At 39.7% G+C, this 27,978-nt stretch overlaps 1 protein-coding gene across 1 annotated transcript in view; it reads right to left on the bottom strand.

The window, feature by feature from the left end:
* Nucleotides 1-943: 943 nt before the first annotated feature.
* lima1b (LIM domain and actin binding 1b) overlaps nucleotides 944-27,978 on the bottom strand; it is a 51,150-nt gene continuing 24,115 nt past the window's right edge. Inside the window, exons 3-11 of the mRNA XM_060910404.1 lie at nucleotides 25,123-25,168; nucleotides 21,394-21,813; nucleotides 15,770-15,824; nucleotides 14,400-14,497; nucleotides 13,200-13,289; nucleotides 11,655-11,688; nucleotides 6,464-6,540; nucleotides 6,026-6,165; nucleotides 944-3,565 (exon numbers count right to left, since the gene is read on the bottom strand). Coding sequence (XP_060766387.1) covers nucleotides 2,530-3,565; nucleotides 6,026-6,165; nucleotides 6,464-6,540; nucleotides 11,655-11,688; nucleotides 13,200-13,289; nucleotides 14,400-14,497; nucleotides 15,770-15,824; nucleotides 21,394-21,813; nucleotides 25,123-25,168 — 1,996 coding nt within the window. The 3' untranslated portion in view covers nucleotides 944-2,529. The remainder of the gene's footprint in view (nucleotides 3,566-6,025; nucleotides 6,166-6,463; nucleotides 6,541-11,654; nucleotides 11,689-13,199; nucleotides 13,290-14,399; nucleotides 14,498-15,769; nucleotides 15,825-21,393; nucleotides 21,814-25,122; nucleotides 25,169-27,978) is intronic.

Genomic DNA, 27,978 nt, shown 5'->3' with positions numbered 1-27,978 from the left:
CGGACACGGGGAGAACATGCAAACTCCGCACAGAAAGGCCCTCGCCGGCCACGGGGCTCGAACCCGGACCTTCTTGCTGTGAGGCAACAGCGCTAACCACTACACCACCGTGCCGCCCTTTTAAAATATCAGTTTTACAAAAATTCCTAAAATAGCGCATGTTCTACCAGTACTTGGGGAAGCCATGGCCTAATGGCTAGAGAAGCAGCTTTGGGACGAAAAGGTTGCCAGTTTGATTCCCTGGACCAGCAGGAAAGCCTGAAGTGCCTCTGAGCAAGGCATCGAACCCCCGACTGCTCCCCAGGTTGCTCTGGGTGTGTTGTACGTCACTCTGGATAAGAGTAATGTAATGCTTGTGATGTTAAGCATAAATGTGAGTAAATGAACCATTTGCTGTGTCTGGAGCAAGAAACAATGTGGAAATAAGCTCATTTCTGCCCCCTTGTGCTCCAAAGTGTCCACCTTCCTTAGTTATAAAATCCCTGTATGTTAGTAGTTTTACTAATCCTGTTAAAATTCTGAAAATCTCAAAGCATGAAAAAGTCACAAGACTACAACTCCATTTCCAAAAAAGTTGGGATGCTGTGTAAAATATAAATAAAAACAGAATGTATTTGCAAATCATGGAAACTCAATACAAAGACAATATATCACGTTGAAATTGAGAAATGTTATTGTTTTCTGAAAAATATATGCTTAATAAAAATTATTATTGCTATTATCATTAACAACAACAATAATAATAATAATAATAATAATAATAATAATAATAATAATAATAAGTGTTAATTGCAATTTATTACATTTATTTATTTCATTAGAATTATTTTTATGATATTTCCTATCATTATTCACCTTTATATTCTACTTTTTTTATTTAAGGTGGTAAATTTTTGCTCGAACATTAGTGAACTCAAATGTAAGCAGAAACAACACTCAGCAATAAAAGTCTCTCAAATCATTTATTAAATTTATTGAAGCCTTCCACTTCACCAAGGTTTCTGACATTCTTACATTTTAAGGCAGATAAACCTTTGTTTGGTCTCATCATAAAGGACAGAATATAAAACATCTGCATAAAACCAGAATCGCATTAAAAGTTAAGATGAATCATTAAAACAAATCCAGAGGCACTGTGCTGCGTTTCAGACAGAAAACATGAGCAGATGATCATCCCAATAACATGAGAACATGATTAAAAGTGTGCGTGCGCGTGTGTAAAACCTTTCATGTCCTAAAATTAAAGAAAAAATCAAGTATAAATAAGAGAGAACCATTTTAAAGAATTGCTGTAAACTGAAAGAAACTGCAGCGTGACTCACTGACATAAAATATAAAACATTTTAAGTAAATATATTTTGCCACTTATTTTGTTCCTGTTTATTATATTGCAACAAAATTATAAACAAAAAATTGCTGTATTAAATAATTTGGCCAGTTTAATTTGCTCCTGCAGAAATTTTTCTATTATAAAGAAATAGATGTTAAGAAATTAGCCCTATTCTGACGGTGTTTGTTTCTGGACAGATTTATTTATTTTTAAATGAATCAGGAATTTTGTCTCTCACCTGGTCACATGATCATATTTATGCATGTTTTTATTGATACAGTGCTACAGTTTATAATATGATAATATTCTGTTACACCAGAAACTGACATTTCCAGCAACACATCTTTTTTAGTGCCTATTCCTAAAATTCTCATGAAGAGAGAACACATTACATATTTTTCTTTCACCTAAAAGTACAAGATTCAAATTTCCAGAATGTACAGAAGCATCATAAATATAATTGTTACCGTATGGTATCCCACAAGGCTCTGCTTTAGGCCCACTATTATTCTCCATTTTTTTCCCCATACTCTAGGATATTTAATGGTAAAATTTGCATAAAATTGTATCCAAAGGCCAAATAAACTGAGGTTTTATCCCTGTCACTCATTATAGCTACCTCATTATAACTATAACCTTCTGATTGACAAAACTTTAATTTCAGTATACTCCGAGAGAAGAAATATGGAGATGCAGCAATGAGGTCGATAGTAACTACTCATAATTTTCTACTTTTTGAAAGATTCGTCCAAAATGGTTGTCATTTTGTGATTGCTGAAGGTATTTAAAGGTCGTCTGGATAAGTGGACTAACTACAGGGTTGAAGCGGCAAAAGATATACCAAAAAACCCTGAAATATATAATAAAAATAAATTTGGTCCCAGTAGGGCTCCTGAGAGAGAAATGTTGGAAGTGAAACCATAGAATTATAAAACCCTAAACAATAAAAACAGCATTTTGTTCCAGCTCTAAAAAACAAAACAAAACAGTGGTTAAAATGGTGACATTAAAAGCACCAGCAATAAAATAATGTGCTTGTTTTTTTTTAATCCAGTCAGAAATAGAGATGATGAAGATGAAAATAAAATGATAAGAAGAACCTCATCACCTCCACCATTTATGGCTTTTCCCCCAAAATTACTTTTCATTATTCTAAGAACGCAGTCAGAGTCTGAGCAGATCCTGAGGGACGAGTGGATTCAAACTTCAGCAACTTCTTCATTATCATCTTCATCTTCATAGTATCGGTTCCTCTTGATCCTCTCCTCCACGGTGAGGGATTCTTCTGCTTCTTCTCCATCCCAGAAACCAACATCTTGAGATGTCCTGTTGTCCTCCACAGCTACAGGAGGTGATGTCTTCTTAAGTTCCAGGGTTTTTTTTGGTTCCTCCTCAGCCTCTATCTGGTCATCGAAAGCCTTGCTTTTGTTTGATTGTGGCCGTTTCAGGATCGATGGAGGGATTTTGGGTTTCTCTTCTTGTTTTGGAGGAACATCTGCCTCACTGCTATTTAAAGCCTTGTGGTCTGACTCTGAGGGCTTTCCTACTTCTGAGCTCTCCTCACCTTTATTCTTTTGGATAATTTGTATCTTGGAAGATGAACGAAGCTCCAGAGAGCCACGCCTCATTAAAGTGGTCTTGAGGGGGTGTGGTTGCTCCTGATTGGTGGACTCCAGTCTTGGTGCCACAGAAAAAGGTCGACTTCGTTCTTTGAGAGATGCACTCCGTCTCAGATTCTTCAACTCCACTCGCTCTGTGCTCTCCAGATTGGACTGGACCTCTTCCTGTGGTGGCCATTTTAGCTTGAAGACTTTAATCGGGCTTCTTCCTCTTTCGGGAGCAGAACTGGAACCTTCAGCTCGTGGTGGCCAAGCAACCTTCAATTTTTTTGTCTCCACAGAAATTGCAGGTTTCTCTATTTCTTTAACTGGCGGCTGAATTTTGGTCTCCAGAGATGTTGTAAGATCGGTGACTTTTCCTATCGGAGTGTCTTCAACTACGGAATTTTGATCCAAGACTTTTTCTGAACTGGGTGGTTTAACTGGGATGGGGTCAGGTGAAGAGGGCTTTGGCTTCTCAGACTCATCGTTCTCCTCCTCATCACCTCGGGCCGTCCACAGTTCCTTATGAGGCCTGTGTCCGAAGCCCTCGTCGTAGTTACCTTTGGACTTGAAGAGCTGGTTGAAGTGAGGTTTGCAGTAGATGCTTCCATGCAGGCAGGCAAAGTTGGCCAAGCTAAAATAATATTTAAAGGAAAATTATTATCTCTGATTCAGATTTTTCAAATGTTAGCTGATGATATAAAGTGAAATTAGTGATCTAAGATGAACGGACAATACTCTTAGAAACTCTCTTTGCTAAATCCTACAAATCTGTTTAAATTACTACAAGAATTTATCCACATAATTACTGACTTTATATTGATATAAAAAACAGTCCAATCTAACTAATACCACAACTGACTTTCTAACAAAGTGTGTCTGCATGCAAGCAAGGAACATAACTAAATAAATCCATTTATCATACTCGTATAATCACAGATTTCTTCCCCATGGAGAAAGGAGTTAAGCAAGGATGCTTATTGTCACCTATATGCTTCAATCTATATAGTGAAGAGGTTATGAGATGGTCCATGGATGAGAAGGACCAGGCTGGGATTGCCATCAATGGCCGCAGAATTAATCATCTTCGATATGTTGATGTTTTATATATATTATTTCTCATTGCCAAATCCCCAGACTCATTACAACAGCTAGTAGATAAAGTAGACGAGGTCTCAAGGGACTATTCATTAGACCACTAAAACCAAAGTAATGAAGGTATCCCATGATGCAGCACCAATTGACATCAATTGTAATGGAACTCGACTAGAACAGGTCACCTGTTTTACGTATCTTGGTGTGAACATCCATCATAACATAACATAAAACAAACCGTAGTAAGGAAATTCGTGCCCGACTTGGAATGGCTCTTGACATTATGGAAAGATAGCGCTCTCTGCATACACACCAAGCTGAAATTACTCAGAACGCTAGTGTGGCTCATTGCAACCTCTGGGTGTGAAAGCTGGGCTTTAAAAAAAGATGATTAAAAACAAAATAGAGGTTTTCGAGCTCTATGCCTCTTGGAAATTACTCAGAATCAGCTGGACTGAAATGAGAATGAACCTGTCCGTACTGGAAGAACTTCAAACCACATGCCAGTTGTTACAACACACCATGGAGAGGAAGCTCAAGTACTCTGGACACATTACTAGAGCCAGCAAGCTTTCTTCTGTTATCCTACAGGGGAAAATGGAAGGTCAGAGGTCAAGAGGCTGATCAAAAAGAAGATGGTCAGACGACATCAAAGACTGGAGCAGGAAGACGCTGGCAAAATGTAGCAGGATGGCATACAATAGGAGACAGTGGAGAGATACGATTAAATCCATGATCTCCGACCCTCATTCATGAGGAAGGAAACAGATGAGATGAGTTGAGATACTCGTATGATTCTACAGTCACAAATATTAAATCATTTTAACACTGTAGTTACAGTCGTGGTGTTTGCTTCTGCTTGTGTTTCTCCCCAAGTACCACCTTGCCTTCCTTTTCTTTTTTTTACCAGTGAGATGATTGGTCAAGCACATCAGTACTCAACTGATCCTCATCAGGGCCTGGTGGATAAAAGATGAGTGCGAGTACACATACGGTGCCAGTGGGCCAATCGGCAGCGTTCAGTCTGCGTGTGCCATGCAGCATTTGCGTGGTGTACCGGAGTCGGTCATTAACTCCTCATAACAGGGAGGGCGTTCACCTGTGATGGTGTTTGCATGCTTTCACAGTGAATTTCTTGTGGAGATGTTTGTGTCATTTGTTTTCTTGATGATCAGATTTCAGAACTTTTATTCCGAAAATAAAAATTCTGTTTTATTCATATGCTTCTGCTTCCTGTCCTCCTTTTTCACTCGAGGTTAATTTTACTATATTGCTGCCTCAATCCCCTGGATTTATTATTTGGGGTTGTAACATTTTAGGGGCTCATCTGGGATTTTTGAGAAAGGCAACCGGTACACTCTAAAAAATAAAGGTGCTTCAGTGGTTCTTCAAATCTCTGGATGGTTCCATGGAGAGTCAAAACTCTGTGATGAACCATTACATTATGCGAAAGGTTCTTCACATTGGAAATGGTTCTTCAGAGCCTGGCATTCTCTTACCATTTGCTGGTCAATGCACATATTTACACAAATCTGTCTTCACTGCTCAAACAAATGGTTTAAATGGTTCTTTAAAGAACTGTTGCATGAACGGTTCTTTGAAGCCCTGAAAAGGTTCTTCTATGGCATCACCCTGAAGAACCGGTACTGGCCCCATTATTTTTTAGAGTGTAAGTGGATTTATTGAATAAAAGCATTTCTTTGCGCTAACGTTGTGTCAGGTGTTGCAGTGGTTATTGTTTTGCGTTTATTGTCTCGCCTCCTCAGATTAGACAGGTGAGTGTCCAGCTAGGCTGTTTTAGCCTTTCTATCAGGCACTCATTTATTGTTTTGCCTTTCTTATTTTCTGAGTAAATCCTGGGCGGGGTTAAGTTCTCTGGTGGGGGTTAAGCTTTTCAGGGCTTTGGCCTCTCCTTTCGAGTTGCCTCGAGCCCGGAACACTCCAGAAGATGTGTCGGTATTATCTTCCTTCCAGTTCAATCCAAACTTTACTGACTCACCTGAGTTTGGTGTTGCAGTGAGCACAGCGGAAACAGGAGTTGTGGAAAGTTTGTTGATTGGCCATCAGTTTCTCCAGGGGGTAAACGGTCTTATGGCAAGCAACGCAAGTCTCTCGCACAGTAGAACGAAACTTCTGCCCCTATCAGATGAAACAAAAATAATTTTAAAAAATCAACACAACAGGAATAAAGCAACAGAGTTATTCTGCAAACTACAGGATAATGTCCACCATAGTTGTATTAACTGTTCACTAGCTAATCGACAATAAGCTAATGAACAATATACTAATGAACAATACACTAACTGACAATACACTAATCTACAATATTCTAAAAGCCCTGAAAATGCTAATATCAAAACTAAAATAGCTTATTAACCGATAAATTGGAGTAAATACAACATGATCAGTGACGTTATTACATTTATAGCTCGCTTACCCGGACAAATTTGGGTGCGTCATTGGTTTCTGGCTCAATTGCTGCAGCGTTCGAACTTCCTGTATCAGCTACCACACCTAAATTAATCAGCACATTTACAGAATCAATCTGTTCACTTTAATGGATGATTAAAATTGTGTAGTTTATAAAGTCAGGTCCAATACTGAGATCAGACAAATCAATTTTAGTTTTGTACAAAGCTTTAAAATTGACCTGCTTTAGTTTTAAAAATACTTTTAAAGGTCATAGGCAAGGGTTGGAGGTGGAACGTAGAATATCAACTTTATTTTCTAGAAGAACGACCCAAAAAGCAAATTCAATCTTCCTGGTGTCTAATTTGCACCCTAAAATTGAATAAAACTGTTAAAATATACTGGTTTGCGCAAGTTCCGAAGGTTTGTTTACATCTCACTTATGGGCACTTTCACCGCCAGGGGCCCGTTGTCATGACGTCATTCAAGCCAAACAGACCGGGAGCAGCTCTGTGTTTACCTGCGAACCGAGCACACGTGTACGGACTCTGGTCGTGAGAGGTTGTGTAAAATGTCTGATAGCAATTTTGAAGTAGGAACTCTCCAAATTGAATATCGAGAGGTGAAACCATGTACCGGTATGTATGACCCTATGGCCATTGCAATCAGTGAATGTGGCTCACTGGTTTGACCGTGCGGCCTCGGAATCGGACAGCGACTCGGCCGACTCTGATCGCGGTGACCCCGGACCTCAACAAGACTCGCGCCCAAACGATTTATCCTGGTAGTTATGATAAATTTCTACTTTCGTCGTAATACTAAATAAGAGCCCTTTTGAAGAATAATTAAACCGCCCTCCCTAGTGGATATAGGGAACGATTACTGGACAGTGCGCCGGTAGGCCACATTAACCTGCCATCCGCGGCATTATACTATTTATAGCCGACTCTAAATGAGGAAATATCCCTTTGTCTCATTTCCACAATGATTGTACAGGATCCCTCAGGATTCTTGACTTGTCAATTGCAAGCAAAAGTAAAAATGCTTACCTCCAATCTTCTCCTTTTTGCTTGAGCGTTGCTGCTCAGTTTCTTCTTTGACTTTGATTTTGTTTCACGCCCACAATCCACTCTCTCCGCCTCGTCTCCTCTTCCGGAAAAAGCCAACCCACTCACTCTGCCTCTTCTCCTCTTTCGGAAAAAGCCAACCCACTTGCTCCGCCTCTTCTCCTTTTTCGGAAAAAGCCAATCCTCTTGCTCCGCCTCTTGTCCTCTTCCGGAAAAAGCCAATCCACTTTCTCTGTCTCTTCTCCTCTCTTGGGAAAAGGTAAAAACTTCTTCCTGAACCGGTCCCGTTGTTACAGTTCACTGCACAATAATAAGGCATGGGGTTTTTCTTTGGAAATTCCTGAACGCACGTCTGCACTCAAGCTGAACGGCAATGCAAGTAAACGGAAGTGGACTCAACTCAAGCAGTTTGTTTGTCTTGAATGACGTCACGCACCGAGTGGTCACGAAAATCACCAAACAGAAATTCGCCGCGATCCGCACTAACTTATTTTAATTATCAAAGATGGTGGCGCCCTGCTCGGCTGTGGCTGCAATGGCTCATGATAGTGGAGATATAACGGCAGATATCCCAACCAGTTATTTCAATGGAAGTCGGCTACGTAGTTACTCCAGACCAGCATACGACCATCAGGCAATCCTAGATCTACGCGAATCCAGCAGCGGAGTACTCGTAGAGGTGACCACTCTGGATCTTCTCCATAGCCTTGGACTGCTACGTCGGCTACATCCAACGGCCTATGGAGCAGTGGAACCTCGTACCAGAGGAGTCCACCAGCGGAGGAGACGGAGATGGTGTGACAGAAAACAGAAGTGGGGATGCCGAGCGGGGCTAACAGCTAAGCTAAAGGCTAACCCGTGTAGAACGCCGCTTCCTTCCATCCTGCTGTCTAACATCCCCTGTGGGTGGTAAAAGAGAGCAACTGGACTTGCTTGAAAGTTCTTGAAAGAACTTTCAAGCAAGTCCAGTTGCTCTCTTTTACCACCCACAGTTTACTATGACCTGGATGACTGAGAAGCTTCACAGACATCTAACATCCGCTCCTTAGAGAACAAACTGGACTACCTGAAGCTGGAATTAACAACAAAACGGGAGGTGAGAGACTGCTGCGTCATAATTCTCACAGAAACATGGTTAAAACCATCCATCTCAGATGACACTGTTAGCATAGAGGGGCTAACAACATTCCTGTCGGACAGATGCAGCTCTCTTACGGGTAAATCCCGGGGCGGCGGTGTTTGCATATACACCAACAATAACTGGTGCAACAATGGAGAGATAGTCTCAAGTCACTGCTCTACTGATGTAGAACTACTGTCTGTTAAATGCAGGCCCTTTTATTTACCCCGGGAATTCACTATTATTATCATCATCACAGCAGTGTACATTCCGCCCAGTGCAAACACCAGAGAAGCCCTGAATGTCCTATACTGTTCCATCAGTGAACTGCAATCTACACATCCTGAGGGAATTTTCATCGCGGCAGGGGACTTTAATCAGGCCAATATGAAAACCGTGTTTCCTCACTTCCACCAGTATGTGGATTTTGCAACCAAGGGAGAGAACACGCTGGACCTGGCTTACAGCAACATCAAAGAGGCATTCAGGGCTGCAACCCGCCCCCACCTTGGCTCCTCAGACCATCTCTCTGTGATGCTAATACCTGCATGCAAGCCCCTGCTGATCAGGAAAAACCCCACAGTGAAGCAGGTGAGGGTTTGGCCTGCGGGAGCTATGGAAGCATTACAGGACTGCTTCGAGCACACAGACCGGGACATGTTCAAGGCAGCTGCAACAGACAACGATCAAACGCAGGTGGAGGAGTATGCTGAGTCTGTCTCTGCATTCATTCAGAAGTGCATGGAGGATGTTAGTGTGATCAGAAACATCTCCACACGGGTCAACGAGAAACCCTGGATGACCAGAGAGGTATGCGCAATGCTGAAAACACAGAATGTCGCTTTTAAATCTGGCAACATGGTGGCACTCAGAACAGCTAGAGCCAACCTGAACTGTGCCATAAGAATTGCAAAGCATGCCCATGGCCAGAAAGTGCAGGACTTCTTCCATGACCCCACGAACACCAGACAAATGTGGCAGGGTATCCAAGTCATCACAGACTACAAAGCTACTCCTCCCCACGCAAAGATAACATCAACTTTCTCAACGAACTCAGTAACTTCTTTGGGAGGTTTGAGGCACTCAACACCACTCCTGTGAGGAAATGTATTCCTCGCTCTGATGAGCAGCCAATCAGTCTGGACACAGCTAATGTCCACAGAACGCTGAGAAGAGTGAACACATGGAAAGCAGCCGGTCCTGATGGCATACCGGGACGAGTGCTCAAAGAATGTGCTGATCAGCTGGCTGGGGTTCTCACGGACATCTTCAACACCTCGCTGAGCCAGGCTGTGATACCAACATGTCTGAAGACTGCTACAATCATCCCGGTGCCTAAAAAACCCATAATCTCCTCCCTCAATGATTACCGCCCTGTAGCACTCACCCCCGTAATGATGAAGTGCTTCAAGAGGCTGATAAAGGACCACATTGTCTCCAGACTCCCCCCCCACATTCGACCCATACCAGTTTGCTTATCGTCCTAATCGCTCTACAGAGGACGCCATCTCTTCTGTACTCCATTTGAGCTTAGAACATCTGGAAGGGAAGGACAAACATGTGCAGATATTGTTTTTGGACTTCAGCTCGGCGTTCAATACCATCATCCCACAGCACCTGGTGAGCAAACTGGCCCCTCTTGGTTTCAGCTCCCCCCTGTGTAACTGGCTGCTTGACTTTCTCACCAACAGACGTCAGTCTGTGTGGGTGGGTAACAACACCTCCAGTGTCGTCTCCCTGAGCACCGGCTCCCCTCAGGGCTGTGTCCTGAGCCCATTGCTGTTCACCCTGATGACCCATGACTGCTGTCTCAGGTCCACTACGAACCATATCGTGAAGTTTGCAGATGACACAACAGTAGTGGGCCTTATCCAGGGTGACAACGACATGGCCTACAGAGAGGAGGTGATACACCTAGTGGACTGGTGCAAAACCAACAACCTGGTCCTGAATGTCGCCAAAACCAAGGAGATCATCATCGACTTCAGGAGGAGCCGGCCCACTCACACACCACTCATAATCAATGACACAGCAGTGGAGAGAGTCAGCAGCACAAAGTTCCTGGGGGTGCAGATAATGGACACTCTGACCTGGTCCCATCACACCAGGGCCCTTGTCAAGAGGGCTCAGAAGCGCATGCACTTTCTGCGCCGGATGAAGAAGGTATATCTCCTCCCCTCCAATTCTCACCACTTTCTACAGAGGCACTATAGAGAGCATACTGACTTACTGCATTTCTGTCTGGTCAGGAGCCTGTAGGGCCTCTGACTGGAAGTCCCTGCAGAGGGTGGTGAAGACAGCGGAGAAAATCATCGGGACTTCACTTCCTCCGACACAGGATATTGCAGAAAAACGCTGCCTGACCAGGGCTTGCAACATCAGCAGAGACGCCTCCCAGCCCCACCATGGACTGTTCTCACTGCTGGTTTCTGTAAAGAGGCTACGCAGCCTCCGGAGTAGAACAGCCAGGTTCTACAACAGCTTTTTCCCACATGCCATAAGACTGTTGAACAGAAATAATCCCCCTCCCCACTACCTAGGCAATATACTTTATATTCAATATACTTTCTATTGTATCTAGGACTTTATACACAGTTTTCTTATATATTTTTTTTTCTCAGGTAATATACTTGCTGCTGTTTCGTTCTGCACTACACTGAGCCAAAGCAATGAAATCTCGTTCTGATGCGTACTGTTTGATGCAAGTCTGAATGACAAAAAAGAAAGTAAGTCTAAGTTATTACTTATTAACAACACTTCTTGGGACCAGAAGAAAATTACAGAGGATTTTTTAACATATAAAGTTTCAAATGTGCATAAATTGAAAACCGTTGCCTATGAGCTTTAAGAATCAACTCAGCAAATCTCAATGGTTTGCATATTTTACCTGATTAAGTTGTTGGACTTTTTTTTTTGTAAAGAGAAATCTGATTCCTTCATTTTTTAAACAAAAACACTTTGATCTGGTTTAATCCATGGATGAGGAAAAAAGCGTAATTAATGTGTAAAAGGTATAAAAATGTGAGACTCACCATTGGGTTTAGTCATCGACTCGGATGTTGTGCTCTGTGAAAAAAAGAAATGGAAGCAATAAATAATAATAAAAATAGATCACATTTGATTTTAATCTTTTTTTTTCCATCCAGAGGAATTTTTTATATCATTCTTTTTAATTTGCTGGTGTTCTGAATAAAGTTCAGTTTCCCATCTTTCCTATCATTGCATTTTCTTGATCACTTCCTGGTTAAAGAGATAAAGCAAGGCCGGATTAACTATATGGGCCTGCAGCACAGTGCCCGGGGCACCAACCACTCACAGCCAGTAGGGGGGCACCACATGACAGAAACTTTAAAAATATTTTTCGTGAATGTTTGTACACTTAAAATGGTTATACACTTGACATTGTTAAATAGTCATATATAATTCATTATGAACACTAATTTCATAAGAACAACAACAATAATCATAATTCTGAGCAAGAGTGGCCTATGTGACCATTAACCCCCCTTTCCTCAACCTGTCAGTTGAGCCAGTCCACCTACGGTGAAATGTATCAATTTTTTTAAAACCGCGGTAGAAATGAAAAATGGACAGACATCAATTGAGTGGTTGTGCGAAGAGAAAATTAAAAAAGAGAGACTCCAGGCGTGTAGCTGCAATTAAAAATGTTCCAGTGTTAGATCGTTTTTTTTATAAAAACATCGACAACTGCTGTCACTACCAGCGCTGAAGCCGAAGCTAGTGAAATCAGCGATGCTAGTGAGGGAGATGGCCCTGCTAGCACTAGCCGGGGAGATGCTACAACCACAGCCAGTGTTAGCCGAGGGGTCGGCGACGACGAGGATCCCCTTGAGACATACAAATATATGCTGCTCGTTTTTGAATAAGACATTTCAATATGCCTACATGCATATCGTTGGTTGTTTTCAGTGAATTTGATGGGCTGATGTAGCCTACTGAATACATTTTCAATGAGGAAGAATGACCTTGTTTATGTGTACTATTGTTTATGTATACGCTACTATTTTTGACAGCAAAGGGCAAGGTTTGTGAGTGTGTGCAGGAGGTTACTGAACGCGTGCACGCAGGGTGGTGGTGGTGGTGGTGATGGGGCACTTGAGGTATAGTGCCCAGGGGCACCGCATTGGCTTAATACAGCACTGAGATAAAGGTTACCTGTTGTGTTGTTTAAATAAATAAAATTGTGTATTTATAAGGGATAAATACATTTATTCAGCATAAAATTAGCTCATATGCTTAAAGTGTTTAATTTTCTGTAAAGATGCTTTGTGACAATGTCTGTTGTTAAAAGTACTATAAAATAAACTTGACTTGATTTGTTTCATGTATATTTGGCAATTTTTGTTTCTTTTTTCAATTATATTTCTATTCATGCTACATTTTCATATCCTGTATTACTATAAAGAATTACAATACACGGTGTTGAATTTTGATACTGAGGGTCAGTTAGTATTAGTCTTAGTTGTATTTAATCTGAATAAAATTTAATAATTAACTAAAAACGCAAGCTTTTATCACAACGAAAGTTTTAAACAGTGATTTGTGTTCAGTCGTACCTCTTTCTCAGGCTGCTCTCCACGACTAGGGGGCGCATTTTCCTTCAGATCCACTGCTGAACTCCTGACCTCGGTCTCCGCCGGAGTCGACTGTAAATATCACAACATCAGCCTTTTATTACCTCGATATTTAATAATAAAATAACTCACTAAAGCTGAACGACAAAATGCTGTACCTCTGATCAGCACGAAAAGACTCATTAAACTCGTCACAGGTGTGAGGTTTTATGTAAATTTATGACACAACACAACGACTCCACATGGCGACACCAGCCGCGGAATCCACACTGCGTTATTAGAGCTGTAACTCAGTGCTTCGTTCAGCTTTCAGCCTCATAAACCATAAAAATTCCAGACCACATGGTGAATAAATATCTGTGGTTCGTTTCACGCTTCTCAGTGATTTCCGAACGAGCAGGAACCAGTTAGCATTAGCTCCTTAACATTCGTCTGATCTAATCCAGTACTCATAAAGTCACGTTATTAAACTGCTTCAGATGCTTCTTTCAGTGTGAATTTACTTCCTAAAAGAGAATTTGTAATAAATATATTTAGCTATTATAAATATATACACTATAATCACCCAAAACAAGTGCTGATACTGCGATATACTGGTTTACCTCCTTTAGGGATTTCTCCTCCACTCGTATCGCATTTTCTTAATTATTAACAAGATCCGGGTTTCCATTAGCCTGCTTAATGTGGGATTTCAAATTAACGAACTAAAAAAGTGACTAATGGAAACACATTAATTTTGAAACAGCCCTCAAATATTGTAAAACGTTCACACGCTCACTTGATGTGATTTTTCAGATGATTCAACAAAGCAGTGTTTCACAAAATTGAAACAGAAACACATTTTCACATTCTATTCAACTCTACTGCGGCTACTGCAATGTGGACGCAAATATCAGGACTCGGAGTGAGGTCAGGGTGACTGTCGTGAGAAAAGAAACCCAGCTTTAATCTCATGACATCACTCAGTGGAAACAGAACATTCACAACTGTCTTTTGTTGTCTTTTTTTATTGTTTCTATTTTGCGAAACACTGCAACAGTTGTAGACTAAAAAATTGTCGCAACAAATTCTTATCTGTATTAAATAATTTGACCTGTTTAATTGGTTATTACAGAATTTCTCAGAGACACAGACGTGAAGAAGTTTGTTGCCCCGTGAAGACGGAGCTCATTTGTCTCTTACCGAGTTCTGAGGACTGCATGAGTCCTGTTTGGACACGGCGGCTTGATACTTCGCCATTCTGTCCCTCAGAGACTTGGATCGTTCCAGTGAGACCAAACCTGTTAGAGGACGTTCGAGAAACATGAACACACTCTTCACACTTTACACACACATTTCAACACCGCCCCCAAACACTCATTATTATTTTTATAAACTATTTTACTGATTAAACAGTCTCACTGGACTCAGGACAGTTTATGGAAGAGTAGAAGTAGAATAGAATAGCACTTGATTTAGTGCACATTCATCAGTGTGATACACTGAACAGTTATTCCATGAAATCGAGTCGTGCATGAGCTGATGGCCGACGAGGCGCATCGCACCAAGTTCTCTATAATCCATGTACGATGAGATTGAGTGGAATAACTGTTTTATTCCCTCCACATTCACTGGATTTTGAGAAACAGAGCATTTGCATTTTTATTTTTTGCAAATTCGATAAATAAAAACTTTACACAAAACATCCGACAAAATCATTTCCGCTTAGAATGTAAACAAACCGGTGAAATGACAGGAGCAATTTGTGAAAAATGCGATAATAATCATTCTTGAAAAATAAAAAGAGATATGTTCTTACCATCAAATATTTTTATTCCATATTGTTGCTTTGTTTTTGAGTTGAGTTTTTATTTTGTCCTCGGTTGGTTCAGCAACACACTCCACCATTTTGTTTTTCTTTACTCACGGTATATGAGCAGATATCCTGGTAGTAGAGTAGCCAATCAGAGCGCGCAATTGCTCATATCCAGGGAATGTGGATAGAATATTTAGCTTTAGACCACAGTGCAGTTGGATGCTCGAATCTGATTGGTCAGAAGGTGTGCATTATTTCTGTATAACAGCGCAGGTCGGTCCGGCTGTAACACGAACCTTTATATGATTAATGCACTCGCTCTCATACGTTATTGTTGCTATAGTAACAGATCATACACAGGCACTTGTACAACAGACGCTCCAAATAATCTCAGACTAACAAACATGGTGTTGTTTAATTATACACTGTAAAATATATAATTGTTGATGTGATGACTTTTTTTTTTTGCGAAAAGACATTTACTTAACATTTCCAGAATGTTTTGGTTGTTACGATCTCAGTCTCAGTTCTGCTTTCTGGTTTTCAATTCAGTGTGTTCGTGTCATTTACAGTGTACTGATCCAGGATCTGTGACAGATTTAAAGATGATTCTTGTTGAAAACTCTGATTTCGTAACAAACAGGCTGTACAGTGGATCTACGTTATACGTACATTTACACAGTAATCTAAACGTAACACAGCGCATTAGACAAACTCATGACTAGTGTTCATAAAATCAGTAGCTTTGTTTCAGTACCTCTGTCTGCTGGTCGATTATCCGAGTCTTCTGAAGTGCTGTTCACGCGCCGTGACTAAACAATGAAGAAAAAAATCATTTTAAATCTCAGAAAGTTCACTGTGGAAGGTTAAAATTAAATTCTGAAAAATATCAGGAATCAACTCCCAAGAACCAGGATACAGACGAACAACGAAACAACATAGGAGGTTTTTTAAGGAGTTTTATGTAGCTTAACAAATCCTGAAACTTTCAAGTTAACACACTGAAGGATAAATTCTATAACATTTCGAGCTTAAATTCAGAAATGTGCAACAACTTTACAGGTGAAAACCTAAACACCATACCTGAACAACAAAGCACCAAAGGCTTTAAAAGTTCTTTAAATTTCGGATGAATTTACAATTTTAATCCAGAAATCTTTAACAGATTTACATCTTAAACCCAGAAACACAGATGCTAAGATATAATATAATTTGATGCTACACCTGAAAAACAACAACAACAACAAAATTGCTAAAAATATTGACAATAAAACCAGAAGCAAAGTAAAAATAGTGCATTATTGTTAAAGTTTTAAACCTGAAAAACAGTTCAGATCTTGCAGAAGTTGTTGTATTATTGATAAATTGTGTCATGTTTTATGAAGTAAACACTCAAGATAAAAACTGGCTTAAAAAAACTGTAAGAATGAGTGTTTTGGCTGATTTAAAGTTAAAATTCAAAACAATGAAACTCAAACTGAAATCTGATGCTGTACCTGAAAAATGAAGAAAAAAAACCCCTCAATCCATCAGAAAAGAAAAGAAGTTAAAAATTGGAGCAGGATAAAAATTTATAGCCTCAAAAATCACAAGAAATGTCTGAAACAGATTCCAATCTCTCGAAAACAAGGAAAGGAAAAGAGAATCCAGAGACGTAGGAGTGGTCAGGTCTTACTGTGTCCTTCTTATCCAGGAAAACACGCGCACACACACACACACACACACACACACACGGGATTTATCTACTCAACACTGTTAACATCACAAAGAGCCGATGGAGAATCTGAGTCTTTACAGTAAACATCTTTTGTCTTTACTCACATTAGCATCATAATGAAAACTTCCCAAGTCAGATTTAAATAAATCTCCATAATTAAGCACCACAACGTGTCCCTTGTTCAGAAAAGTGTTAAGAAAAGTGGAAGTTTGTTTCAAGTTTTGAAAATTTCTTCAGATATTTTAATACAAATGAAAGATGGATTGAGTTTCTGTTGCCAAAATGAAGCAACTTGTGAAGAGAATGATTTTGTATTTTCACTGAATACCTGATGCAACTTTAACGTAATGTGAACCTGAACCTAATGGTGAACATGGACACTTTATAAAAAATACACACATTCACGTAGAATTTCATTATGAGGACCTCAACCTGACTCCATAACCTTTACTTCAGGAGCCAAAAATATTGAGTCTCTTTTAATTTGCTGCAGTGTTTGTAGAAATGTGATTATTCTGTTGTTGTTGTTGTTGTTGTGAGGACCGGGTAATTATGAGGACATTTGACGGAAAAATCTCCTTGTGGGAACCTTCTATTTACACAATGATCACTTCAACTCCACACTATTCCTAAACTTAACAAGCATTAAATGTTCTATTTCTTTTAGTTTTTTAATGAAAACCTGCAGCGTTTCTAAAAACTTAAGATTTTTTTGTGAGGACCGGCTGATTATGAGGACATTAAATACTCTCCTGTCCTTGTGAGGATTTTCTATTGACATGGTTACTCTAGTTTAACACGGTTTCTACACCTTAACTTCTAAACTCTAATAACTTCAGGAACCAGTGAGGACTGAGTGATTATGAGGACTTCTGGTCCTCATATCTTCTGGTCCTCATAAAGTGCTAAGCACACACACACACACACACACACACACAGAAATCCTGATCTGTTATAAATTATGATAAACTCCTTTAGTCACGTTCAGTCAGCAGTTATTTCCATCGACCTGTTTTGTTTGTTAGTTTGTTTGTTTAGATTGATTTATTTTATTATATTGATTGGATTTATTATTAAACATGTTAAACACACGAAATTTGATTAGTGTTGAAGCCATCGTCACGTGGTAGACATACTGACGAGATGCACAAATGGACCAAATCCTTGGACACATCCGTGACAGGTCTGGGGCGTGGTCTAAAGTGTGTAGGCAGAACTTGTGCATCAGTAATTATTTCAAATGATAATTTAAATTAGTTGTGTGTGTGTGTGAGAGAGAGAGACCTTGATCAGTGAGCCATGCTCTTAGCCCCGCCCAGTCTATCATGTTGCCAGGTCCACAATATTCCCACAGAATTGATTGACTGTTGATTTTGCTTTTTTTTTTATCCATTTTTGTTTACCTGGTTGTTTAAGGAGGAATGCGGTCATGCTAATTTTTTGCTAAATCATGCTAACTGACTCCTTTTCTCTGCTCTTCCTCATGCTGGGGTTTTTAACAAGATGTTGCTGAGTGCAGCAGTAAATCAGCAGGAGCACCACCTGATCTCTTCGGCTCTATTTTACAAGATTTTTGAACACGAACATGTTAATGGGACATTAATCCGGTGGAGAGAGACGAAGAGAAATAAAAGATAAAGAGGGAGACATGAAGTCTAGCCAATCAGCAGGAGACTCAATTTCTCAAGGCCTTGAGTGTGTTCAGGGGCGTAAAGTGTGTGTGTGTGTGTGTGTGTGTGTGTGTGTGTGTGTGTGTGTCTAAAGCTTCTAATCATGAGTATCTTTCATGTTACAAAAGCCAGAATCCAAAACGTCCTCCACTGTCGTCCAGTCAGCACTTTGCTGAATCAGTGTTTTTTTTTTTTCAGGCCTCGAGCACAAGTGTGTGAGTGTGACGGAGGACAAAGACACACTGTCTCCGTCACACATGGTGCTTTTAGGGGAACTTCTAAACAATGAAGGTTCCTACACAACAAGCCACACCTCAGTAATTCACTGGAATAAAAACGGAGAACAAGAAAGAACAAATCTGCCAGTAAAACAAAACACTTTCGACCCTGACGTGTGGCTTATTGTAATTTTATACAATCACAATTCCATAAAAGTTGGGAATCTGTTCAAAACAAAAATAAAACCAGAATACAGTGATTTGCAAATCAGGGAAACTTGATATATAAATTAAATAAATGGAGTTTTCCATCAGAAATCCACTGCTATGTGGGACTGCGATAAAAACTGGAGACTCCTTCCATAAATGTTAAATAAACAGAAAATAACAGAAAACAAAAAGGTCACAGCATCAGCAGACACATCGCTGTACGAGTCCCTGTGAAAGAGCTGTTACTATAGAAACCATAATGAGTCAGAACGAGAGCATGAACATAAACCTGCGACTGACAGCTTAAACACACCGAACACATTCTGATCAAACGCTGTGAAATAAACAGGAACGCAACAGGAACGCTCCGTATACGTGGCGATAATCCCTCGCTTAAAGACATCTTTATCTTTATTTATCTCAATCCACGCGACAGCAAGACAGAAAACTGGATCAGAGTGTGAGAGAGGAATGTGAGTGAATTCCTGACCTCTGGATAACACCAGAGAGAGAGAGAAAGAGAGAGAGAGAAAGAGAGAGAGAATTCCATTTTAATATCTATTCAGCATTTTTCATTGTTTCTCTTTTTCTCTGGGCTTTAGTTAATGAATGCAACGTGTTTTCTGATCATTTCCATCAGTGTCTGTCTCTCTCTGTCTCCATCTCGCACTCTCTGTCTCTCTCTCTCTGTCTGTCTCTCTCTCACCCTCTCTCTCCCTCTGTGTCTCTGTCTGTCTGTTTCTCTCTTTCTGTCTCTCTCTCCCTCTGTCTCTCTTTCCCTCTGTCTCTCTCTCTCTCTGTCTCTCTCTCCCTCTGTCTGCCTGCCTATCTGTCTGTCTGTCTGTCTGTCTCTGTGTGTGTGTGTGTGTGTGTGTGTGTGTGTGTGTGTGTGTGTGTGTGTGTGTGTGTGGACCTGCAGGTAATGATTCACAGTCCAAATGAATTTGCTCCTTGTCCAGGAGGACTGATGATTGTCATTGCATTGCAGAAAAAAAATCAATTCAACAATCAACAAAACTCAAAACCTGAAACTTTCCTGTAAATTAAATTCCAAATTGATGATCAGATCCCACAGGATCCTGCAGTGATCCCACAGGAACCTCTCGGTGTTCAGTGCAGCCGTATTCACTCCCACAGGTTTTTGGCTGATATTTAAATAAAAAGTGCAGGAGTTCATCTGTGTGGCTTAAAAAACTCTGACATCATTCAGCTAAATAAACAAATTAAACAAATGAACCTCCAGCTGAAAGGCAGGAAATCGCTGAGCTGCAACCGAAATGATCCTGAATTCACTTCAGGAGAGGATAAACGTGAACTAATTCACATGTAAAGACAAACCCTCAGACAAACGTACAGTTTCACCTTCATCCCCAAATATCATCCATCAGACGAGGCGTTTTACACAACCTGTTCAGTTAACCTGTTCAGGAAGAAGAGTGACACTTTATCAGAATAGATAATAATAATAATAATAATAATAATAATCTCGCCCTGTGATGACCTGGCGACTTGTCCAGGGTGAACCCCGCCTTTCGCCCGTAGTCAGCTGGGATAGGATCCAGCTCGCCTGCGACCCTGTAGAACAGGATAAAGCGGCTAGAGATAATGAGATGAGATGAGATTATCTCTAGCCGCTTTATCCTGTTCTACAGGGTCGCAGGCGAGCTGGATCCTATCCCAGCTGACTACGGGCGAAAGGCGGGGTTCACCCTGGACAAGTCGCCAGGTCATCACAGGGCTGACACATAGACACAGACAACCATTCACACTCACATTCACACCTACACTCAATTTAGAGTCACCAGTTAACCTAACCTGCATGTCTTTGGACTGTGGGGGAAACCGGAGCACCCGGAGGAAACCCACGCGGACACGGGGAGAACATGCAAACTCCACACAGAAAGGCCCTCGCCGGCCACGGGGCTCGAACCCAGGACCTTCTTGCTGTGAGGCGACAGCGCTAACCACTACACCACCGCGCCGCCCATAATAATAATAATAATAATAATAATAATAATAATACATTTTAGGGGGAAAATTGTTGGTCATGGCTCCACAAACAAACTATTTACAAAAATGTATTTTCAAAATTTCTTTGAAGAACACAGACAGAACGCAGCAGCTGTAGCGATGAGTCTATAAATAAACACGAGAAAACTCTGACAGGTGGAAAGAAATTACATTTATTTAGCTAAAGTCTGATCAAAACATTGCTTGATATTTATTTTTAAAAATAAAGCTGCTGATTTGGCTTGGCATTACTCCACCTCATAGTCTCCGCACCTTCCCGGGATTTGAATTGTCGTGTAAAGCAGGAAGTGATGATGATGACAATAAAGTTCAGTTTTCATCATAAAGGTATAAATGTTCTAAACGGTGTCGGTGAGAATACATAAACTTGATATCATTAGCATCGTAGCTCCAGTGCAAACTTCAGACACTAAACACGTCTCAGCAAATTAAATTTTTTGAAAAATATTGAAGATCTTTGAACCACTGACCGCTCAAACCATATCTCATGTCAGAGAAGTAAGTGAGAGAAAGAAATTAACAATATTTTCATTACCTTGGTTTCTCCTTTCTCAAACATCAGCTTGAGGTTGTTGAGAGCGACACTCGGTTTCTCCAAGCTGGACAGTGAGATCACCTCCACCTCCTTCTTCTGTTCTTCCTCCACCTTCTTCTGCACCTCCATCACCTTCTCCGGCTTCACCTCCTGCTTCATCTCCTGCTTCACCTCCTGCTTCACCTCCTGCTTCACCTCCAGCTTCACCTCCTGCTTTGTCTCCATCACGTCCTCCACCTCACCTTTCTTCTCTTTCTGAACCTTCACAGGTCTGAAGCTGTGGGAGCGAGTTGGAGGTCGGGGTTCTGCTGGAAGGACTGGTGTGATCACGGCCGGTGCGTTTTTCTGCTTCTCCTCCCAGCGTTTCTTCAACACGCTCAGGTTCCCTGAGCGGACTGCAGATGGCCGGCTCTCCCCCGGCTGAAAAACAACCAGAAAATAAAATCAAAGTCAACAAATGTGGCATCAAGGAAGACGGGAAGTGGAATAAAGGATGAAAAAACCCTTAAAACCTGAAAATAATTTAAATATATATCAAGAGGCCAAAAAATAGAAAGAAAACATATGAAATGGTTAAAAAACTGTAAAATTGTGGGAAAACAATAAAACATTAGATATTAAAGTTAAAAAATTGGAACTCGTCCATGCTGTATATAAACAATGCGAGGTGAAGAAAGATGAAGGTATTGAAGGCAAAAATATGAGCTGAAAAATACTTTTAAAAAATAAATTTAAAAAAGGAGAAAATATTTTAAAGCACAATTTGTTTTCAGCTATATTTAATTATATTATTTGTTATATTCTTGTTTAATGGATTTGCTTTTCTTTTTGCTTTTGACTATGAATTAACTTCTTCATATTTTTATTACGCTTCCTGTTTGTCTCTCACTTTGCCATGAAAAGTCATTTATGTTGAACTATAAATTATTTCATGTTTGAGAAGTTAATTTTTAAAAAAGCCGAGGAACATCTCGACGCCTTCAACAGGAATCATGAATATGGATGAATATGCAAATTAGAAACATCCCCCATGTCCTCCTGCCCCCCCCCCCCCCCATCAGCCTCATACTGCTAACTTTAGCTAAATTAGTCAGCTGATTAATTAACTCAGAGTAAACTGGCCCACATTACTGACAGCAGTGTGATTTCAGGGTCGGAGTTACAGCCTCATTTCCTCAAATATGTTCGAATATACAGTATTTGTTACCATGACAACCACAAGAGCTCGCTGGCTACTGTAGCATGCAACATGTGCAGTTCAAGGTTTCCAGCTGCTCTGCTGCCATCCTGTAATAACCTGCAGAGAGCATGTGATTGGTTCACGCTGCTGAGTGGTGTGTGACATCATTAACCAAGCTCCTACTGGACATAGCCACGCCCCCCAAATGAGTCTATATAAAAGTAGCACAAAAGTTCGATTCTACTGTTCCGACAAGAAAACAAATTCAGCAAATATTATCCGAATCATCATCCAAAAGAACATAAAGCAAAAGCAAAGATCAACAGTAATCTGTGATGTCACAACGTTATTCAAACTAAAGAAGCCAAAAAAATGGAAAGAAAGGATATGAAATTGGAAAATAACAAATAAAGAAGATGGAAAAAAATTCAGTGGAAATTTTGAATATTAAAGACAAAAGAGAAAAATGGAGAAAATTACATGTAAATAAAATAGAGTGAGGCAAAGAAAAATGACGATAAAGATGCAAAACATGGGCTAGAAATTGTAAAGTAAAAAATTAATAATAATAATAATAATAATAATAATAATACAAACTAAAGAAAAGCACGAGTTTGATGTAAAGGAGTTTGTTTGAATTCAGGTTGTTTAGCGCATGGTTCTGATCCATCACAGGGCTGAATGAGTTTCAGTCCCTCCACATGAAGCTGTCAGTAAATAAACATCATCAATAATACAACTGACCGCAGACTGTCTCAGAGTGGAGGAGTTCTTTCACACACACAGCTCACTGACATCCCGAGAACTTCCTGAGTCGGAGTGTAATCCACTCAGTGAGGTTTCTTCATCGACACACAGCTCACAAAAATCATTTTGCCCACAGAAACAGGAAATGACAAGAAGCAGAACTGCAGTGAAAATGATCTCCTGAGCCACAACTCTGTCATCTTCTCACATCAAATACAAAAATCCCAGTAAAACAAATCTGTAGGGAATGACAGTAAAGACCTGGAGAGATGAAGTGCTTCCTCTCTTTATTTCCACTTTATCCCTCGCTCTCTGTGGTGATGAAAAGTTCAGCCAGATGTTGAGTGGGCAGGAAAAACTCGACGTGGAAGAAGGAGAAGAAGAAACCCCCCACTGAAGCACTCAGACAGAAAGGAGAGAGGGAAAGAGTGGACAAGGGAGCAGGAGGGAGAAAGAACTGAAAGAAGAGGCTGAGAGAGAGAGAGAGAGAGTGGAGGGGAAACAGAGACAATAACTAAGGGAGAGAGAGAGAGAGAGAGAGAGAGAGAGAGAGAGGAAGGGAACTCGTGAGGGAAGTTCAGTGGGAGCTAAAAAGCAGGAAATGAGATGTTTGTGGAGTAAATTAACCCTTTCCTCTCTGTACAGCTCAGTCCCGACTCTCAACATGATCTCCATTAAACACATAAATAATAAAGAATATGTAAATAAATACACTATCACATTACTATGGATATGTGTATGAGTACTGTGTAAAATTACACTAGAATCTCAGAGTATTCTGTAAAATTACACAAGAATCTCAGAGTATTCTGTAAAATTACACTAGAATCTCAGAATTTTGTATAAAATTACATTGTAATCTGGGAGTATTGTGTAAAATTACACTAGAATCTGGGAGCATTGTGTAAAATTATGTTAGAATCTCAGAGTTTTGTGTAAAATTAAATAAGAATATCGGAATTTTATGTAAAATTACATTAGAATATCAGAGTTTTGTGTAAAATTACACTAGAATCTGGGAGTATTGTGTAAAATTATGTTAGAATCTCAGTATTTTGTGTAAAATTACATTAGAATCTCAGAGTATTGTGTAAAATTATGTTAGAATCTCGAAGTATTGTGTAAAATTACACTAGAATTTCAGAGTAATGTGTAAAATCAGTAACTTTATTTCAGCAAAACCACTCCACCATGAACTCCATCACACACTCTTTCGACAGAGAACACAAGCCGTTTTCTCTGAAACCTAAAACCAGTAGTCACTCAACAGGAAGTGGAAGATCTGCCCTGAAACACAGAAAGTTCATCTGATAGTGGAGCGAGGGAACGAGGCGTGGAGCTGCGAAAGAGGAAGTGCAGAGAAGCACCAGTGAAGAAGAGAAGTGAGTTGTAGAAAAATGAAGTACAGTCTGCTCACATGCAAATTAACGTTTTTAAACAGGGAGCTGAAGAGCACCTCAGTTTAAACCTCACAGAGACTCACACAGGATACTTTTCCTTATTTTACTGAAAATCTGCAGGCGTCACTCTTACAGAATCTCATCTCATCTCATCTCATCTCATCTCATCTCATTATCTCTAGCCGCTTTATCCTGTTCTACAGGGTCACAGGCCTCTTACAGAATCCTGCTTTCCAAATAAATTGTGGGGTTTTTTTACATGTATATTATTTTTAGATGTGATTTCCTCACAAGTGCAAGTGTTTGTATGTGTGTACACTTTATTATTATTATTATTATTATTATTATTATTATTATTATTGTTGTTGTTGTTGTTGTTGTACAGTGTTATCAGGAGCTCACCACTTTTTTCTTGTCGGCATTTGTTTCCTCTGCAGCCTTCTGATACCTGAAAGAATAAACAAACAAATAAATATTTCAAAGTCAGTCAGACATTTCTATCAAATAAAATTTTTATTTAAAAGAAAAATGAAAAATAAATTTTTGATTAGCAATTTTTATGAAATTGTTTAAATATATATAAATACTGTAGATACAGTATACACATAATTATATCATTTTACAATTAAAAAAATAAAGATGTGTTATATCGGGTTTACACCAGCATTCTGTTAAATGAATGTTTAGGTTTCACACACACGTGTCGCCTGTATGAGTTTATTCTGTGTGTTTGATGAAATGTGAAAAGGAGGATTTCTATAAAACAGGAGAAAAAGCTGCAGCAGTGAATCTTCTGTGTGAAATCTCACCGCCCTCTGGTGGACATTTACAGTAATGCAGTTTATGAAAATGCTGTAGTTCCACATTCTGTCCATCAGGAGGCAGCAGAACACGGCTAAATCCCCAGATCGATTAAAACACTCACAAACTGGAAGAATTTTCTTTAACTTGTCTCAAAGCTGTCTTTAGATGATTAAAATATATACTGTAAAATGTGGTTTGAATTCCACAGTTCATCTCAGTAATGATGAATAAAAATGATTCCCCTCGATCAGCAGGAACTCTTCCCCCCAAGAATAATAATAAATAATTAAAAAAATAAATAAAAGAAAAACAAAAGAAAAACATTTCATCTCATCTCATCTCATTATCTGTAGCCGCTTTATCCTGTTCTACAGGGTCGCAGGCAATCTGGAGCCTATCCCAGCTGACTACGGGCGAAAGGCGGGGTTCACCCTGGACAAGTCACCAGGAAAAGAAAAACATGTCAAACAAAAATATTCAAACATACAGTGGTGCTTGAAAGTTTGTGAACCCTTTAGAATTTTCTATGTTTCTGCATAAATATGACCTAAAACATCATCAGATTTTCACACAAGTCCTAAAAGTAGATAAAGAGAACCCAGTTAAACAAATGAGACAAAAATATTATACCTGGTAATTTATTTATTGAGGAAAATGATCCAATATTACATATCTGTGAGTGGCAAAAGTATGTGAACCTCTAGGATTAGCAGTTAATTTGAAGGTGAAATTAGAGTCAGGTGTTTTCAATCAATGGGATGACAATCAGGTGTGAGTGGGCACCCTGTTTTATTTAAAGAACAGGGATCTATCAAAGTCTGATCTTCACAACACATGTTTGTGGAAGTGTATCATGGCACGAACAAAGGAGATTTCTGAGGATCTCAAAAAAAAGCGTTGTTGATGCTCATCAGGCTGGAAAAGGTTACAAAACCATCTCTAAAGAGTTTGGACTCCACCAATCCACAGTCAGACAGATTGTGTACAAATGGAGGAAATTCAAGACCATTGTTACCCTCCCCAGGAGTGGTCGACCAACAAAGATCACTCCAAGAGCAAGGCGTGTAATAGTCGGCAAGGTCACAAAGGACCCCAGGGTAACTTCTAAGCAACTGAAGGCCTCTCTCACATTGGCTAATGTTAATGTTCATGAGTCCACCATCAGGAGAACACTGAACAACAATGGTGTGCATGGCAGAGTTGCAAGGAGAAAGCCACTGCTTTCCAAAAAGAACATTGCTGCTCGTCTGCAGTTTGCTAAAGATCACGTGGATGAGCCAGAAGGCTATTGGAAAAATGTTTTCTGGACGGATGACACCAAAATAGAACTTTTTGGTTTAAATGAGAAGTGTTATGTTTGGAGAAAGAAAAACACTGCATTCCAGCATAAGAATCTTATCCCATCTGTGAAACATGGTGGTGGTAGTATCGTGGTTTGGACCTGTTTTGCTGCATCTGGGCCAGGACGGATTGCCATCATTGATGAAACAATGAATTCTGAATTATACCAGTGAATTCTAAAGGAAAATGTCAGGACATCTGCCCATGAACTGAATCTCAAGAGAAGGTGGGTCATGCAGCAAGACAATGACCCTAAGCACACAAGTCGTTCTACCAAAGAATGGTTAAAGAAGAATAAAGTGAATGTTTTGGAATGGCCAAGTCAAAGTCCTGACCTTAATCCATTGGAAATGTTGTGGAAGGACCTGAAGTGAGCAGTTCATGTGAGGAAACCCACCAACATCCCAGAGTTGAAGCTGTTCTGTACGGAGGAACGGGCTAAAATTCCTCCAAGCCAGTGTGCAGGACTGATCAACAGTTACCGCAAACGTTTAGTTGCAGTTATTGCTGCACAAGGGGGTCACACCAGATACTGAAAGCAAAGGTTCACATACTTTTGCCACTCATATGTAATATTGGATCATTTCCCTCAATAAATAAATGACCAAGTATAATATTTTTGTCTCATTTGTTTAACTGGGTTCTCTTTATCTACTTTTAGGACTTGTGTAAAAATCTGATGATGTTTTAGGTCATATTTATGCAGAAATATAGAAAATTCTAAAGGGTTCACAAACTTTCAAGCACCACTGTACATTACTTTGACAAAATGATTGGCTGATAATTAAATAAATGATGAATTGTTTAAAGTTTCATTTGATAAATACAGATTTTTAAAATCCATTCACACTTGGATTACTTTTTTTTTTATTTTAACTCAATAATGAACCTCTATATTTTTATCACAGTAGTTATTCTATCCAAGATTTAAAAATATATTTAGACACCCTGTGAGAATTAGTATTATAATTATTGCTTCAATGCAATTTTTGCTCATTTATTTGGACTTCTTATTCATTTTTGAAAATAAACAACAAATAGTTGCTTTAAAAAAATTGCTTGTTTGTTTTGACAGTGACTGAAACTGACTGAACTTTTTCCATCCAGATCATC

The sequence above is a fragment of the Neoarius graeffei genome, chromosome 26 (genome assembly GCF_027579695.1).
Source record: "Neoarius graeffei isolate fNeoGra1 chromosome 26, fNeoGra1.pri, whole genome shotgun sequence".
In the NCBI taxonomy this organism is placed as follows: domain Eukaryota; kingdom Metazoa; phylum Chordata; class Actinopteri; order Siluriformes; family Ariidae; genus Neoarius; species Neoarius graeffei.
Note: the sequence above shows the minus strand (reverse complement) of the source record. Positions and strands in the feature narration are given on the sequence as shown.